Here is an 18,684-nt window from a genome sequence, read left to right as displayed (position 1 = left end):
CTCATTTTATTGTGCTTTTCTTTTCACTTCACAGATTTGTGTTTTTTGGCAGATTGAAAGTTTGAGACAACTCTGAGTTTCTTAGCATTTACATTTTAGTATTAGCATTTTACCAATTAAGTACTTCCTAATTAAGATATTGGTTTTTGTTTTTAAGATACTACATTACTTTAGGTATAATGTTATTGCACACATATTTTGTAAACATAACTTTTATATGTACTGAGAAACCAAAAAAATTTGTGTGACCTCTTTATTGCAATTTTTGGTTATCATGGTAGTCTGCAACCAAGCCCACAGTGTCTCTGAGCTACACCTTTGTGTCTGTCTGCATGTGGGCTGCCAAGCCATGACACTTCATTGGCTGACTTTTTTCTCTCTTTTTAATCATGGAAAAAACATACATGACATAAAATCTACCATCTTAGCACATTTTAAGTGTACACAGTTCATTAGTGTTAAGTACATTTGCATTATTGTGCAACCAATCTGCAGAACTCTTCATTTCGCTCAGTTGAAACTCCATACACATTAAACAACTCCCCCCCTCTTCCCTTCTGGCTCCTGGCAACCCCCATTCTACTTTCCATCACTATAAATTGACTACTCTAAGGATCTCATGGAACTGGGTTCATGTAGTATTTGTCTTTTCCTGATTGCTTATTTTACTTCATGTAAAATCCATGTTGTCACATTTGACCAGATTCCCTTCTAACTGACTCCCTTTTAAAGAGTTTTCTTGACCCTGGCCGGTTGGCTCAGTGGTAGAGCGTTGGCCTGGCGTGCAGGAGTCCCGGGTTCGATCCCCGGCCAGGGCACACAGGAGAAGCGCCCATCTGCTTCTCTACCCCTCCCCCTCTCCTTCCTCTCTGTCTCTCTCTTCCTCTCCCGCAGCCAGGCTCCACTGGAGCAAAGATGGCCTGGGCGCTGAGGATGGCTCTGTGGCCTCTGCCTCAGGCGCTAGAGTGGCTCTGGATGCAACAGAGCGACGCCCCAGAGGGGCAGAGCATCGCCCACTGGTGGGCATGCCAGGTGGATCCTGGTCGGGCGCATGCGGGAGTCTGTCTGACTGCCTCCCTGTTTCCAGCTTCGGAAAAATGCAAAAAAAAAAAGAGTTTTCTTTAAGGCTGAATAATACTCACCCATAACATGTATATATCACATTTTGTTTATCCTCTTATCTGTTGAGTTGCATCCACTTTTTGGCTGTTGTGAATAATGTTACTGTGAATGTGGATGCAGAAATACATCTTTGTGACCCCATTCTCAGTTCTCATTGGCTGATTTGGGATGCGAGATTTAAGCCATTCTTCTCGCATGAGGATTATAGAAATGTTTGTTTTTTTAAAACACAAAAATATTTTTCCACCATGGTTTTTATTTAAAAATATGTCCAAAAATTAGTCTGTGGAGCAACGATGATTGAAATATTTAAATACTGGCACAGGAAACATGGTAAACCGATGGCATATTCCAGAGTCGAGCAGGTTCAGATGTCAGAATGCACCCCCTGAATTCTCTTCTAGATCTCTGTTCCTGTAAGTGTTCACATGGGATCTAATCATGAGAACATCCTGTCATCCTGCATGGCCAGTGTCCCAGCGCCAGTGCCAGTCAAGCTGGCAGGCTGGGGCTCGCCACCAGACGGCATTGGGCATTTCATTCTGCCTCTGCTAATTCCGCTGCAGCCTTGGGACAGTAGGCCAGCCGTGTGGGACTGTCATTGTTCTTTCTTTGGGGGAGGAGAGGGGTCAACTGTGCTACATTTACATCAGGAACAAATAGATGGTCCGTTTAGTCAACCTGTTCTTTTTCTCTTTATGTTTTCACATTTTCTCTTCTCTATTTTTTTTCTCTTTCTCCTGATATACAGGCTTTGCAGTGCATGCTGATCTCCCTTCAGGCAGAACTTGACATTCAAAGGTACTTGATGAAAATCGAATCATCTCAGCGAGTTAGTACTCTACCTTTTCTTTCTTCTGCATTGAGTCGCACCTCACCTCCTGCCTGCTTACGCAGCTGCATGTGGCATTCTAATCAGTGTCAGCCACTAGACAGAGTGCCTGCACTTCTCTGGGGCTGCCCCTGAGCACTGACTTAAACCTCTCAAAGCCAAATGCTTGCAGCATTATGAAACGTGCATTTTTTTCAATCCTGAGAGTTATTAAAATGAACACTAATTGCATGCTTGCTTCAAAACATTCTGTTTATTTTCCACAAGTTGAGTTGTGGAATCCACAGCCATGCAACAGTAAGTCAGAGATCTGGGCCAAATTATCTGCAAAGTGGGGCTCTCTAACCAAAGCCTCCATCCTCAGCAGCTCACCTGGGACTGCACTGTCATGGAAGTAAAGCAGAAACCAGCACCATTGTAATGATCTCAGAGCTCTTAACGACCGTTTCTTTGTTCAGCTCCCATACGTTCAATTCTGAGTCCAGTTCGTATTACTGACATACGTTTTAATAATAAAAAGGAGAGGAACAGACATATTTACATAGAACTTACTATGCACCAGGCACTGGTCTAGTGCTTCACAAGCATTAACTTCTCACAGCAAACCTGTGGGGGAGGCATACTATGGTCCCATTTTACAAGTGAGAAAACTGAGGCACAAAGAAATTAAGTAACTTGTCCAAAGCCACAATGCTGTTAAGTAACAGAATTGGGATTTGACTGTAGGCACTCTGACCCTATATTTTTTCAACATTATTTACTTCCTCAAAATCCTCAATGGTGTCTATTCCATCATAGGTTAGTTTAGACCAGTGGTAGTCAACCTGCTCCCTACCACCCACTAGTGAGCGTTCCAGCTTTCATGGTGGGCGGTAGTGGAGCAACCAAAGTATAAATAAAAAGATAGATTTAACTACAGTAAGTTGTTTTATAAAGATTTATTCTGCCAGACTTAGCGAAAAGCTGACATAAAGTACTTGGTAAATAATAATTATTATATGCTTTAACTTGCTGTAACTCTGCTTTATAAATTTTATAAAGTAAAGTTACTTCCCTACTTTATAAATCACCATTATTGTGGAACCAACCGGGGGGCGGTTAGAAAATTTTACTACTAACAGAGATACAAAAGTAGGCGGTAGGTATAAAAAGGTTGACTATCCCTGGTTTAGACTGTCAAAACTAGAATGCAGTGGGGAGAATTTCTAGGACTTGGATACCTTGCTTGGTATTGGATACCTGTGCCAACTGACCCTTTGCCACATGGCCAACCGCACCCTTCTTGTCACCAAACATGACTTGTTTCTTTATTGTCTCCTGAGCATCCCAGGGCAGAACCGTTTGTCTGTACTACGAGGCCCAAGTCACACTGGCCTCAGCAGTCTGGCTTGTGTACAGAGGTGACCTCCCTCTCATTCTGTCAGTCTGCAGTGACCACACTGACCTTTTTGCCTTCCCTGTCTTACTAACCAGTCTCTTTGAGTTTTTCAAGGAAACAAGCTCAAATGAGAAGGCCCCAAGCTCATAGACATAGAAGTAAAAGTTGGGCTAGACAAAATTCAGACAGTCATTGTCGTATCCTGAACCGTCTCAGCCCTGATGGGTCTGTTACCTTTCATTTTTTCCCACAATTCTTAATAATTTTCACATTTCCATAATTCATGCAAAACAGAAGCTTCTTTATGATGCCTTGAACACACAGTGCATACTAACTAGAAATGTAGGAAAAGGAAAGAGGCCGTGGTGGGCAGTGCGCCCTTCTCCACGACGGTGTGTCCTGCCATCGCTCTTTCTGTCTGCTGTCAGGACAGCGGGCTGACGTGGTCTGGGACTTTCCATCATAAGGTATACACAGTTTGGGGTCTCCCTCACTACTATTTTCTAATGCTTAAAACAAATAGATTCTCAGTACTGACTTTTAAATTTTTTTATTTTTAATTTTGGAGACAAAGGAAGGAAGAGAGAGAGAAGCATCAACTGAATATTCCACTTAGTTGTGCCATTGATTGCTTCTCATATGTGCCCTGACCTGGGCTTAAACTGGCTACCTTGTGGGTCGAACCAGCACCATCCAGGTCCAGCCAGCACCCTTGGGATTGGCAAACCTGGGATTGAACCAGTGACCTCGCTCCAGGATGACCACTGACAGAGCCTTAAAAAAATATTTTTTGACAATAAATTTGACAACAAATTTGGCAGTAAATGAGGTGTTGGAGAATTTTTTCAAGATTTTTTAAAGCATTTATACACAAGTTACAATTAGCACCATGTATTATTATTTTATTAACACCTACTCTTTTTATTTTATATCTATTAAGAGACTATTTTTAACTTAATTTCACATAAACAGTTATCAAATTACTCTCATGCTTCCATAATGTAAGTAAAATAAAATGGTGAAGTCATTTCTAATACTTGAACATGATTGGAGAAAGAATGGGATGGAAGTTAAGGGGTTCTTTCTCCCCTTAAATTCTCTGTTTTGAAATTGGAAGTAACCATTTACCAACTTCACAAGACCAAGAAAAAGGCAAGGTGGACTCAATGAGAAATTGGTTGGTACACTCTTCTCTTACATAGGACTCCTCCAAGCCATGCAACCCCACCCCCCAAATACAGCAGAGGGCAGAGCCATCTGAAACCGCTCCACAGAGAGGATGTTACATGAGGGGAGCTGAATGTCAAGTTATAGTTGACAAGTTCTTGTGCATTTTTTCAGTTACCTCTCACTGCAGTTGTTCAAGTAAATATGATTCTTTTATAAAAGTGAGCACTAAACTTCAAAAGTGCATGTCAGGATTGGTGCCTGCATTTTGTAAGAATTAGTGGGACCAAAAGTCAAGCCAATCTTGTCTTCCTCCTTGTCTCTTCCATCTCTCCGGACCCTGGTATTCTTTTCTCTCACAGGACTAGAGGGAAAAAACCCTTAACCCCAAAATCTAGTCAGAACTTTCACAGGGTGATTCTTCATTGTGAAATCATTGCAGTGAAGTTGGGAGGGGAGTTGGTGGAGGTGTGTGTTTGGATATATGAATCAGAAAGTAACAATGAACTCTATCCCCAGTCTGTCTGGAGAAGGTCTGGCCACAAGCGCCTTAAGTCCTGGTGGCTGTGCACACTAGGCACCCCCTCTGACCCCCTGTGGCCTTCTTTCCTGTGGAGGACATCTTCAGGTCTCCCATGACAGCCTGAGGGAGGTGGCCTTCGCAATCAGGGAAAACCACTTTGGTTTCACAAGGAGGCAGCTAAGCTCCAGGGACAACACCCGCATGCCTGGGGCCCTACACCCCCTCCAAAAAGAACTGAAGCCCGGCTGCAGGGATGAGCTAATAACGGCCTTCGTCCGGAGGCTTATAGAGTGCACATTTTGTACTGCGTGTTACGTTGGCTTATTTGACTTGAAATTTCAAAGCCTGCAAGCGGGCCCCTTTCCTTTCATCACTATAATAACAGCAATCCTCACACGGACACCTTTTATCCTGAAGCCTTTTAAGTGCATTCCTGGCTCTCTGAGTGGCAAAAGCATCTGCCGCTTTGCTGAGGCATTTCCCAGTGGGCACGGTGGGAGCCAAAGCCTGTGAAATTGTTCCTTTGTTTATATAATGCACACCTTCTTGTTTCAAAAATAAACAGAGGCAGACTGAGTCAAGGAGCTGTCCATAAAGAGCCGTCTGTCTATCTGAAGGTGGACAAGCTGAAAACCAAGGGGCTGAGGAGACAGACTTGTGACTGCCACAAACTGTGGTCGATTGAACATTAAATTTACCTTAAGCCTTTCCAATATACATACGTGATATTATATATGTATATGTGTGTGTATATAATATATATACATATATATATTTTATACACCTCTCATAATAGGACAGAGTGATACTTAGAACTCCTTCATGGGGCAAAATTATTTTCCTGTTTCAGATTCTAAAAGAAACATGGTCTGCTCATGCTTTCATGAAAGGGACATGGCTGTATTCTTGACATAAACAGTCGATAAGAAAATAGCAGTATTCTTTACTTGGTCTTTTATTCTGTTCCTTCAAGATGGAAGCACAACACTAAGGGATCATCACAGGAATAGTGTCTGAAAGGTGTGGGGGGGCTGAGCCAACGAGATTGTATTTGGAACTTGGCTGATGGTGTAACTTCCTAACTTGACGGAAGGGTGCTAAATAGAGATGCCGGGGTTATAGGCCTTAGTTATCTTCTTTAAATAGCCTTTATCTTATTCATGGCTTTAGAGTAAAGTCAGAGAGCAGCTAGATTCATGGTGGTATTTCAGAAGCAAGTCTATGTCCTGTTACAGGTGGGATACCAGGTGGGCAGGCAGCAGGTCCATGTCTAACCCTGGAATTGGAAGACGCCGCCCCACCTGCTGACCTGGTGAGGAGCCCACACCCCCTCTGCAAGGCAGCAGGCTTTAGCTGCTCCTCCAGGCTTGGCCAGACCTCTTAAAGGAAAGATAAGAAGAATCATATAATCTGCACACTATGGAGGGGTTGAAAATTTAAAAATATTCAAGGGATTATAGACAATTGTTAAAATCTCAAATTTACCTGGAGTCAATCTTTAAGAGCCTTACTTTAATGGTGTCAGTACTACAGAAGTCAGAGCCTGTCTTTTTAAAAGGTGGCATTACCTACATGCCCAAAATTTATTTGATGGTGTTTGGCTTTTTTCTCTTAACGGTATTTTTTTTGAAATTGGAAATTTATACACGTCTGGATTCCTACAGAATATTGTATATTATGGACATGAAAATGTGTCTCTGTGCCTGTGTTTTTCCCATAAATTTGTGCCCTTGTGTCAGGGACTACCTGGAACTACCTATAACAGCGGTTCTCAACCTGTGGGATGCGACCCCGGTGGAGGTCGAATGACCAAAACACAGGGGTCGCCTAAAGCCATCGGAAAATTTTATTTAAAAATGTATTGTATAATAAATATGTATTTTCCGATGGTTTTAGGTGACCCCTGTGTTTTGGTCGTTCAACTCCCGCCAGGGTCGCGACACACAGGTTGAGAACCGCTGACCTATACGGAGAAGTCCTTTCACCTGGAACCTAATTATACAGAAAGCAGGAGGAGACAGGAAGGGCATGAGCATCCTCAGGTCACCAGAGCCTGGAATCCTTCTGGGGCTCAGTGTTTTGTGGAAAAAGTCTTCCCTTCCTGTGATCCACTCAGAAAGTGTCATGCCAGCTCAGTAGTTCTCTGATTTACCAAAGCAATATATTCTCATTTGGAGAAATAAGAAAGTATATTAACTCAGAATACTGCCATATATATATTTTTTAAAAAACCCAATGCTAATATTTGGTGTTGCTTCAATTTCTTGTTATTTAAAAAAATCCTTAAAAACACCTCAGTTCTGACTGTATAATGTCCCATAGTGTGACCACACTGTAATTTGTTAGCCAACCATCTAAACTGTCTGTACATTTATTTATGCTGTTAAAGATGTACTATATACAAACTTTTCTCCCTGACAGTCTAGTAAAGGAAACATCACTTTTCTAAACTTTTGCAAATATAATTAAACTGGCTTGTCTTCAGCAATTATTGAAAAATTTATTCATTTCACTTTGGGTCACAAAGAAATCCTAGGGAGCACGTCTAGTGCAATCAAACTGGGTAGGTCGTCTGAGCCTCGTACTCACAGTGGATGGCCTGCCAGGCAGAGTGTTGGCATTGGGTTTGTGGGGCTCCCTGCGATGCCTCCTAAGCTTGGGCACCCGGTTTCAGCCACTTGAAGCATGCCACACATTCTTCTTCCCAGTTGGAGCCACTCCTTGTGTAAATGGAATCCAGGTCTCCAGAATGTGAAGAAGACCATCACCATCAACCTCAGCATCAGCGAAACTAGCACCCCCTTCTCAGCCCTGGAAGGTTATGCACCCTGCTCTTCCTGCCCAGCTAGCACCTCCCCTCTCTCTTCTAAATGGCAGCTGCTGGATCATTTTCCAAATGCCTCTACTTTCTAAGCCCAGCCTGAGGAGAGGGTCTGCAGGGGGTCTCTGCAGCATAGAGACACTGTTCACAGCCCTCCCCTCCCGCTCAAGGAAGACCTCAGAACACAAAGACTTGGCAGTTTCCCCAGGAACTTGGGGAAAGGTGTAGCTTGCCCATAATTCTGTTTGTTTGTTGCTGACAACTATAAGTACAAGATAAATTACCATATTTCCCCATTATAAGACACATCTTCTTTCGAAAAATTTGGGGTCTAAAAGTTGGGGGCATCTTATACAGTGGTTGTAGATTTTTTACTTGCATTTCCCACTTTTTGATGGGAAGTTGTGATGAGGAGTTGTATGAATTTTATGATGGATACAACTTGAGTTCAATAACTTTATGTAATACCTTTTTTTAAAATTTCCTGCCCAAATTAGGGTGTGTCTTATGCATGGGGAATATGGTAAAACTACCTCACAGGCTGAGTCTGACACACAAGTAACATGAAGGAGTGTCTGTGCCATGTGGCGCTACTTCAAATAATAAGCTAGCATCCTTTTCTGTACAGAGGCGCCCTTGTCCTCTGTTCCACAGCAGGGGTAGGAAGGGGCTTTGCAGGGCCAAGTGGGTCGGCAGAGGAGCCCTGCTCGGCGCCCTCGGCTCAGTGCAGAGCCGCTCGCTGCGCGACGCCTGTGGCCAGCCTGGACGGGAGCGCAGTGGGCAGTGGCGCGACGCCTGTGGCCAGCCTGGACGGGAGCGCAGTGGGCAGTGGTGCGACGCCTGTGGCCAGCCTGGACGGGTGCGCAGTGGGCAGTGGTGCGACGCCTGTGGCCAGCCTGGACGGGAGCGCAGTGGGCAGTGGCGCGACGCCTGTGGCCAGCCTGGACGGGAGCGCAGTGGGCAGTGGCGCGACGCCTGTGGCCAGCCTGGACGGGTGCGCAGTGGGCAGTGGCGACTCGGCACAGCTGCCTTCCCACAGTTCTGATCTGATAATGAAGTAACATACGTGGTGAAGGAAACGTGCACACAAAAGACACAGTTGTACTTTGCTCAACTGCTGAATCGTCTGATTTTACTCCAGACCAAACAGCTCCCTGTTTTCACAGGTGAAAAATCATGAGAAATGTCTGGGTACTCTTTTGGTGGAAGGAAGGAGGAAGGAGTTGAAATATTACCCTTGGAGAAACAGGATTTAAACTGAGTTTATCGAGGATAATTCATCAAAATAAATCTTAGAGAAAATGTGTACCTTTTATCCAAGCTGGGAAAGGGAAATACGAATTCAAAGCTAAATGTAGGATGGGCGCGATGCCCGAGAACCGCAGATACCCACAGCTGGCGTGAGATGGGTCAGTGCAGGCCGTCCTCGCTGTCAGGCCCAGAAGTTCCCGGCTGCCTGTCACCTGGCATGTGTCCACACAATGCTTGCATGAAGCATCCCGGTAGACACTCAATTGTGTGTTCACCATAATGGCAGGACCCTTTAGTGCTTGCACTAGGTTTTCTATTAAAAACAAAAGCTGATTTCTTTTCCTCTAAGTCTCTAGTGCCAGATCCACCTCGGAGGTTCATAATTGTGCTACAGCTCAGTCCAGTTCTCTCTTACATCTGCACTGCAGCTCTGACACCTACCTGTCCCGTCCTAGAGCTATAGGCGTCAGCAGTCTGTTCCCCAGATCGGCCACCAGCCTAAAACTCTTCCTTAGGAGACAGTGGCTCAGGTTGTGTGTTTCTGGCCATCAGCCGTAGACGTTGTGGGAAGTAGCCAAAGAGCTATGCGAGACTGGGCCCTTGCTTCAGAGCGCACCTGGCTCTGGATTCCAGGACTCACCTGAGAATAACAGGTGGCCCACCTGGAGGGACAGGGCCTCAGCTAATTGCACCACCTAGGATGGGTTTATGTAAGGGGTGGGGGGATATGACACAGGTGGAAGCTAGGTGTGGCTTATGAGAGAGAGCTCTTTGTCTTTCTTCTGTCCTCTGACCCAAAGTCCCCTGACCCAAACCATCTCCAGACCCAAACCCAGCCGAGGCCTTAGACTTCAGGAACAAGGGGAGGCAGAGAGGAAAGTGACTGCTCTGTGCTTCTAGAAAGGACTCTATAATCAAATTTAGAAGCTTAAACCTTTCATCATGACAATTTATTCATTGTCCTAAGGCAAGAGAATTGTGGAGCCAGAATAGTGGAAAAAACTAAAGTTTGGGATGATCCACTGTTTGTTAACTTGTAATATTTTGCTGTTTGAATCCTTCATAGGAGTACCTAACAACTAGAAAGATCTCTTAATTGAATTCAGAATTTTAAGGAGGTTTGAGTTGAAAGCTTCACAAGTGTGAGAAATGAGGTGAAAGTGTCAGAATGTGGTGATTAAATTAACCATGTGAGTTAATGAGTCATTCCGAATACATTTCCATGTGGATGCTTCATTATATTTTCTAATACTCTGTGGTAAGTTGGGCATTAATTAGGATGAAGTAAAACTTCTATAAAGCAATATTGAGTTTTATTCTCAGAACATAATGTAACCTGAAGTGAAAAGGGCTAACCAGACACCCCGCTGTTCCCCACAGTTAACATCCTACGTAAAGCTCTGGACCTGGGCATGTGTAAAGGCTCTGGAAAATGAAAATGGAGAACCATCATCAGTGTTTCTACTCTAACTTTCTCTTCTCTTTAGCTTTAGTCTCCAAACACAACTTTGCAAATAAGAGTAAATTTATCTCCTAGTGAACGATTTGATCTCATGGTGAACAATTCAGCAAATATTTGTTCACAATAATAAAAATGCAAGGACGGCAGTCCTTTAATAAGTAATGCTGTGCAACTGTGTCGCATTCACTTGAAACAAATGCAGAAACTAGATCCTAGCGCTAGCTCATTGCATATTTCTACAGAGCAAGAGCTATAGGGTAAACAATTAGAAGGAAATTTCAGTAAAGTGAAGTTTTGGGGTGACGTGATTTCTTCCTTTTTGTGTGGTATATATAGTATTTATGAGTTAGGAAATTTTTGTCCTGAAAAGACTAATTTCCAACTAATTCAACCTTGTCTTACAGATGAGAACAGTCTTTGAATGTGGTTATACATTGCTCAGTTTTTCTAGAAACTGAACTAGAGCCAGCATCTTCAGACTCCTGGTTAAATGACCTGATTAAATGTCAGCTCTGGAATTCTACAGACTTGACCCGAGTTCCCATACTAGCTAGAATGTCACAATTAAGCTGTTTTCTCAGTGAAGTTATGGTGAGGATTAAGTGAGATGACCACGTCAATCACCCTCGACCTGTTAGCGCCTCTCCTTTTCTCTCCTCCTCACCCCTTCATTAAGCAGAGGATATTCCTAGAAGCCTGCATACACTGCAGAGGAAGAGGAGGGGATCTGCATGAAGTTTGTTACCCCAGCGTCTCTTGGTGACAGAAAACCAGCTTTGCATAAGAGAAGACTAGAAAGGGCAACTGTGGTTCCGGTGGCTGGTTACATGGACCACACCTTTTTGCATGACCCCAAATGACTTCCCATTTGGGTTTTAGGTTTGGGGTTGCCTGATGCTTTGGGGAAAACTCTAGAAGATTGTGATGGAAACAGAAAGAAATTGGTTGGTTCCATGGGTCCCCATGAAGCACAGAGAGACACCCAGCCGTACAGACCCCTCAGTCTTGCTCAGGTGACTGAGAGCATGTCCACCACTCACTGCTCCCCACATCTCCCCACCCAGGGTGGCTTTTCACTCAACACCTAAGGGTAGGATTGCCTAGTGCCACACTGCAGACGAAGCATGTCTGAAAAAAGCTCCACCTGAGCCAAAATGGGAGCAGTGACTCCCAATGCAAGGGTGTTGTGAATAGGCCAAATCTGAAATTATGTAAACATCCTAGCCTCCCTTTTTTGGTGTGAAAATGTTTTGTTTTTCTCATTATTATTATGCTGCTCTACAGTGTGGTATTTTCAATAAAGACAGCATTTTTGGATGCCCCTAACTCTGCAAAATAAAAATCTTAGTAACCCTATATTTACCCACCCCATATTATTTTTTAAAAAAGTTTAATCCTTGAGATACAAAATAATGGGAATTATCTCTCCAAAGATTTTTGCCTTCTCCATGGTTATTACTCATATTATACATGTGTGAGTATCTCAGCAACCTGGGCAGGGGAGCTGTTAGAATTGGTCTCTATCAGCGATGGTTTGTTTGCAAAGCACAGAGCCATCTTAAACTATTTGAAGAACAAATACTGGAATTAATTGGAAGGAATTGTAAAGGCTTTACAGTATACTGGAATCAAGAATTGTGACTCCTGGAAGCCCAGGTAGCTATTCTTTTTATCTTTCAGGCTTTCCCACTGGGGTCAGGGTGTCTCTCATCTCCATTTTCCTATGCTAATCTCCTTCACCCTTTCTCTGCACTTCCTTCTCGGTTTCATGCTCCCTGCCCAGTTCAGCTGCAGATAACCCAGATGACCTCGCTTTTCAAGTTCTCAGTAGATACCAACAAATAGCTCCTCTTCCCCAGGTCTGGAGTTCCAGGAGAGAGAAAATGATTGGTCTAGCCAAGATCAGGTGACCATTGCTTGGTTCAGTCAGATGAGATGGGGCGGGGAGTAGTAACCATTCATTTGATTGCTCAAACCAGTGAATGTTTGAGAGTGAAAGAGGGGTTACTACTCATAAGTACATTAGAACAACTGGTGCAAAGCAGAACTGCCCTGGGGAAGTTGCAATGTTTGTTTACTCTAGATATGGAACCTTGGGCTTCAAGTACCTATTCATGTGGGCAGGGAGGGATTCCTTAGAAAAGGGGAACATTGTATGGGGACAGGAATCCTTTTGAAATTGGCTAAGTGTCAAGTCAACTAATAAAAGTAGGACCTTGCCTGACCAGGTGGTGGTGCAGTGAACAGAGTGTCAGAGGACCCAGGTTTGAAACCTCAAGGTCACCGGCTTAAACGCGGGCTCATCTGGCTTGAGCACAGGCTTGCCAGGTTGAGCACGGGGTTGCTACTTGAGTGTGGGATCGTTGACATGACCCATGGTCGCTGGCTTGAACCCAAAGGTCACTGGCTTGAGCAAGGGATCACTTGCTCTACTGTAACTCCCCCTATCAAGGCGCGTATGAGAACAACTAAGGTGCTGCAACAAAGAATTGATGCTTCCCATCTCTCAATCGGTCTTCCTATCTGTCCCTATCTGTCTCTCTCTCTCTGATTGTCTCTGTCTCTTTAAAAAAATAGTGGGACTTTTTGTATATATTCAGTATTATTGGAGAGGATAACAGGAGGCATAATGCTGCTACGAGGTTGCCCGTGGAAAGAGACAACTTGGTACTCAACTGCTTTGGGGCGCTGTGTATCTGTTAGCTCAGCTGAGAGAACAGAGGAAGACACCTGGCTTCCATTCCTCCATGTGTGTGGTGGGAAAAAACTTAGCCACCCCCCTCCCCCTTTGTATGCCCCCTGAATGTGGAAAGACCTGAGAACTGGAGCAGGTGGCTGAGCTCAGGGCACCCCTTAGCACTTCCTCACCAGTGTTTTTCCTCCTCTCCCATTCCACCCTTTAATGTCAGCAGGTGTTCCCCCAATGCCTCCTGCAGTCACAGTTTCACACCTCTTAGCTCTGCTTGTCCAGCTGTTAAGTGAACACTGTTCTTGGCCCCAAACTGTACCTTAAAGGCATTATGAGCTCAGGAACCACATACAACACTTCTAACCCCTGGAACCTAGTCCTGTGCTAAGTTCTGAGTCCCTGTGCCAAATGCTTTCTGACTTTTCAAAAATCACAGAGCATCTGACACCAGTGTAAGCAATTTCCATTGTCTTTTCTCTGCACGAAGTGATAGCTCAGCTGTGAGCTGGCCTCAGAGGGGAGGGTACCGTGTGCGGAGATTGCTAATATGCAATGATAGTTTGCAGTGAGAAAGTGAATGACATAAAACAAGAGGAGGAGTTTATATTTGGAACTGAGTAGCTGTGTCCTAGAAGTTAAAAATAAAGGTTTAGCCCTCGCATCTCTACTTTTATACATACTACCACCATGATGACCCTGAACAAGAAATAGAAATTTAATGTTGATTTTCTTCGAGGATTATTGCCTTTTGCAATGGAAAATGACAACTCATTGAATGTCTCATGTCTGCTGCAGGCTGCAAAGATGACCAAATAAAAGAGGCTGTAAATGAAGTTATGCCACTTCAAGTAATAATACTTCTTGGCTGTTTTGCTAAACTGAATGTCTTTTTTAATGTCAGGGATGAGGACACCTGAGCTTGATATCCTGCTGAGCGTAGTAACCAGATCCATTGCGCAACACACTTCACTGAAGACCATATGAATTTATGCAAATGTTGGTGAGCTGCACAGTGATGTAGGGTTGGTTTTCATAGTCAGATAATACTCTTTCTTTTTTAAAAGATTTTATTTTTTATTTTATATAAAGGGGAGAGAGAGAGAGAGAGAGAAAGGTGATGGGGGGAGCGGGAAGCATCAACATAGGAGTAGGTTCTCGTATGTACCTTGATCGGGCAAGCCTGGGGTTTCAAACCGGCAACCTGAGCATTCTAAGTTGACTCTGTTTTACCTGCTGTGCCACCACAGGTCAGACAAATAATGCTCTTTAAAAATTTTGTTAATTGATTTTTTTAGGGGGGAGAAAGAGAGAGAAACATCGATTTGTTGTTCCACTTATTTATGAATTCATCCGTTGATTCCTGTATATGTCCTGACAAGGGATTGAACCTGAAATCTTTGTGTATTGAGATGATGCTCTAACCAACTAAGCTACCCAGCCAGGTCCTCAAATAATACTCTGAAAGAATACCAAAGCCAGATTTTAATCTCCATAACAGAAGCAAACTTTATAAAAAATAAATCTGGGAATAAACCACATTGGAGACTTGCACTGAAAAATTAACCCAAAGACACAATTTAACTGTTGCTGGGTGTCCTTTCTGGCCGTGTTATTGGCATGGAACCTGAGCTGAGAGTTTCCTATGGAACACCCAGGTTGGCTAACTCCTCGAAGCCACACCCACATTTAAGGGGGTGCAGGTGCTACATGGTGACCTTATTCCTGTTTCCCCATGGAGAGGGTCCTGAGGGTGTAGCAAGGAACAGACGTCTCGATAATGCTATTGTGCTCCTGCCCAGGAGGGAGTCCTTGTTAGGGGGAAAGATGTGAAAGAAGCTGATCATGACACCCTCAAAGGGTTCCCCTAGAGCACTGGTTCTCAAACTTTTTGAAGTTGGGGCACATTTAAAATCATACAAATAATTGTAAGCGCACTATATACAAATTTCTGAGAAATATGTTATAATAATTAAGTCCAATATTAAAGAAAAAAATATAAAGTCCAAGCGTGCTTTGATGGTAATTAAATAAAATAAATATGACAAATTAAATTTATTCCAACATTAAAAAACATTGTTATGTTACATTTTTTTAGTTATGCTTTTTAGAATTCGTAAAAAAGAGGGGTTAAAAAATTAAAAAATGACAAAAAAGTTATCTTTTTATATATATATATAGATACATTCTTAGTAAGATTTAGTAAATTCGATAGGTCCCGGCACGAATGTGTTAAGTTCTTTCATTCTCATGTTTATGAGAAACATGAGCCTGATGTGTTCTAGTGATTTCTTCAATGTTTTGGCATATATTTGAAAGGCAAACTGTCATTTTCTTGTCAATACATTGAAGAATTCCTCTTTTTTTACTCTTAATTGTGTTGAGTGCAGAAAACCCCCACCATACATATCATCTTAACCTTACACCAAACAAAGGATAGAAGAAACTTGCCTCCAGTCTTTCCGGGCAACATGGGGGGTAGTGTAAACAATCCAGCACCACAGCTGAACAGCCTTTTGCAACCTAATCAGGTAAGTGAGGTGGGGGTTGGGTAGAATTGTCAGCTTACAGCCAATTCCCCACCCCTCTGTCCCCCAAAAATATAAACTCCAAAAACCCTGTTGGTTTTTTGGTCCCCAACAGACACATATTTCTCTGGAATACCATAGAGCACACCTGGAAATCTTCTAGGGGACACACTTTGAGAACCACTGCCCTAGAGTATTAGCACATCTGGGCCTCCCTGAAAGAGCTCTTTAGTCCAAGCCTTGAGGCAGTTCCTGCTACATAATCCTCAGGGTACCTTGTTGCAAGAATTACTACAAATTTCAGGACTGCCACAACACAGCATGAAACCAGCTACAGAATCCTTTCAAGGCTGGGGCCCTGTGTGACTGCCCAGGCTGCACACCCACAGAGCTGGCCCTGCCTTGAGACTTAAATGCTTTGGTGCCTATCTTCAAAATGCATTGGCATCTTTAGGAAGACTTAAAGGAAATTAAGGAAGGCAAATACACCAAAAAATTGTCTACCAGTGATACTGACAGTATGTATATAAAATGCCTGTTTCTCACCTCCAGCCCATCAGTACCTTTGGCATCTTACAAAGTGAAAACTTACCTACCTGATTAAATCAGATCAGTTTGCCTCCCAGAAGGTGCCTGGAATCATGTAATTCAAGTCAAGCAGGCTGTGGGAGGGGAGAGCTGAGGTAATACACTCACTCAGCCTAATCCTCCCAGTTTCCCTGACTCCCTTTCTCTGTCTTTCTACATGTATCATCTGCAGCCTCTACCAGGGGTCCCCAGACTTTTTACACAGAGGGCCAGTTCACTGTCCCTCAGACCGTTGGAGGGCCGCCACATACAGTGCTCCTTTCACTGACCACCAATGAAAGAGGTGCCCCTTCCGGAAGTGCGGTGGGGGGCCGGATAAATGGCTTTAGGGGGCTGCATGCGGCCCGCGGGCCGTAGTTTGGGGACGCCTGCCAGAGTGGTTTTCTAAAAAGGGTATCTGATCCTGCCCCCCCTTCCTTGCTGAAAGGACCTCAATGATGTTCTAGTGCCTTAGAGTCGATCTGCAGTTGACTGCAGGGCTGTGTGTGTTCCGGTCTCTGCAGGACTCTGGCTCACCAAGCCTCAGCCTTGCCACTTCTCTCTGCCTCAGGCATTTGGCAGGAACGCTTCCCTCCACCTGGACGGCCTTTCTTGCTTGTCATCTCTCCCCTATGGTTTCCCCCTTCCTCCCAACTTCCCTCTTTCTTGACATCACAGTGTACATGCTATCCTAACCCTCCACCCATGTATATCCCACCACCACCACCACCACCAGTCTGGGCATACACTCTCATTGCACCTTAATTTGTTTTTTATTATTACTATTATTCAGTGAGAGGAGGAGAGGCAGAGACCAACTCCCACATGCACCCCCACTTGGATCCCCCCAGCAATCCCAATAGGGGGTGATGCTCTGCCCATCTGGAACTTTTCTCTGTTGCTCAACAACCAAGCTCTTACTGCCTGAGGCGGAGGCCATGAAGCTGTCCTCAGTGCCTGGGGCCAGCTTGCTCCAGTGGAGCCTTGGCTGCAGGAGAAGAGTGAGAATGAGAGAGAAGTGAGAGGGTGGAGGGGTGGAGAAGTAGATGGGCGCTTCTCTTGTGTTACTTGACTGGGAATCGAACCTGGGACATCCACACACCAGGCCAACACTCTACCACTGAGCCAAATGGCCAGGGCTAATTTGTCTTCACTTGACTAGACTGTAAGCACCATGGACATGTGGTTCTGTGAATCATTCTGAAAGTGGACATGTCTGTTCTGTGAATCATTCTGTCCTCATACCCAGCATAGTGCCTGAAATGTGGTGGATGCTCAGTAAGTGTCTGTTGAAAGTATGAATAGATATACACCCAGTTCATAATTTATGCTTAACGTCCAATACCTGTGTTACTTGCTGTCCTTTTCTAATTTCACCAGTTAGTTTTGAAACTCTGACATCAGGCTACATTTCTATTCTTCTGCACCTTCCACATTGCTTAACTGGTAGTCTGTGGTCAAGGAATGTTATTGACTAATAGCTTGTAAGCATTTTACACATTCAACATCCTGCCATTACAGAAAAATTACCTGAGAGAAAATTAATTATGTATTGTGTGTGTGCATATGTTATTATACATAGTTTCTGCTGATTAGCGAGGTAATAACCAAAGCAAAGTAATCTTATTTATAGGTTTTGTGCCTCAAAATAAGTTCTACTGTGATATAAAAATGTCCCTCACAATCTTAGGTTATTGAGTTTAGAAATATTCTTGATATAAGACTTTAAATGACTGATTGTGTTCAGTGTACTCTGATGTAATGCACCATTTATTTAGGTATATAGCCACATGCCTTATGACGGAGATGTGTTCTGAGCGATGCGTCATCAGGCGATTTTGTCACTGTACGAACATCCTAAAGGGCACTCACACAAACCTAGGTAGTGGAGTTGACTACACACCTAAGCTCTGTATAATCTTATGGGACCACCAGTCCGTCACTAACCGAAGGGTTGATACAGGGCATGTGGCTGTCTGTGAATGTGCATAATCCTATATGTTATAACAGTTATAACAACTGTTAGAATTTGTCTGGTAAAATGAATTGATATGCCATCATTCTTTCTTATAATGTGGCTTGTCCTCAACTCCTTGTTCAAAATAGCATTTGTAAGATAGACGTGCAGTGATAAAAATCTTAATGTAATGCTCAGGGGCAATATTTTTTTCCCCAGTAACTTTTACAACTGGAACTCTTACAGTAGAGCTTTGACCCAGTGGGTTTTTAGTTCTAGACAGTCTTTCTGATGGACTTCTCCCTGCTATATTGTTTTTTCAGATTGCAGGCCTTGATAGCATTGAAAATATTTTTAGCATAATTAATAATAGCTTATTTTCCTACTTTC

General features: G+C 43.6%; 1 protein-coding gene across 18 annotated transcripts in view; it reads left to right on the top strand.

Annotated features, from left to right (window-relative positions):
* KIAA1217 (KIAA1217 ortholog) overlaps positions 1-18,684 on the top strand; it is a 623,712-nt gene that overhangs the window by 435,398 nt on the left and 169,630 nt on the right. For 11 of the 18 annotated variants that reach the window (XM_066233561.1, XM_066233566.1, XM_066233573.1 and 8 more), the window contains one exon: positions 1,874-1,954. The exons of 6 other annotated variants lie outside the window; for them this stretch is intronic. In XM_066233561.1, coding sequence (XP_066089658.1) covers positions 1,874-1,954 — 81 coding nt within the window. Of the gene's footprint in view, positions 1-1,873; positions 1,955-18,684 lie in introns of those variants that run through there. One more of the 18 variants, XM_066233565.1, reaches the window with a different exon arrangement.

The sequence above is a fragment of the Saccopteryx bilineata genome, chromosome 5 (genome assembly GCF_036850765.1).
Source record: "Saccopteryx bilineata isolate mSacBil1 chromosome 5, mSacBil1_pri_phased_curated, whole genome shotgun sequence".
Taxonomy (NCBI): Eukaryota; Metazoa; Chordata; class Mammalia; order Chiroptera; family Emballonuridae; genus Saccopteryx; species Saccopteryx bilineata.
This window is presented reverse-complemented; position numbering and strand designations above follow the sequence as displayed.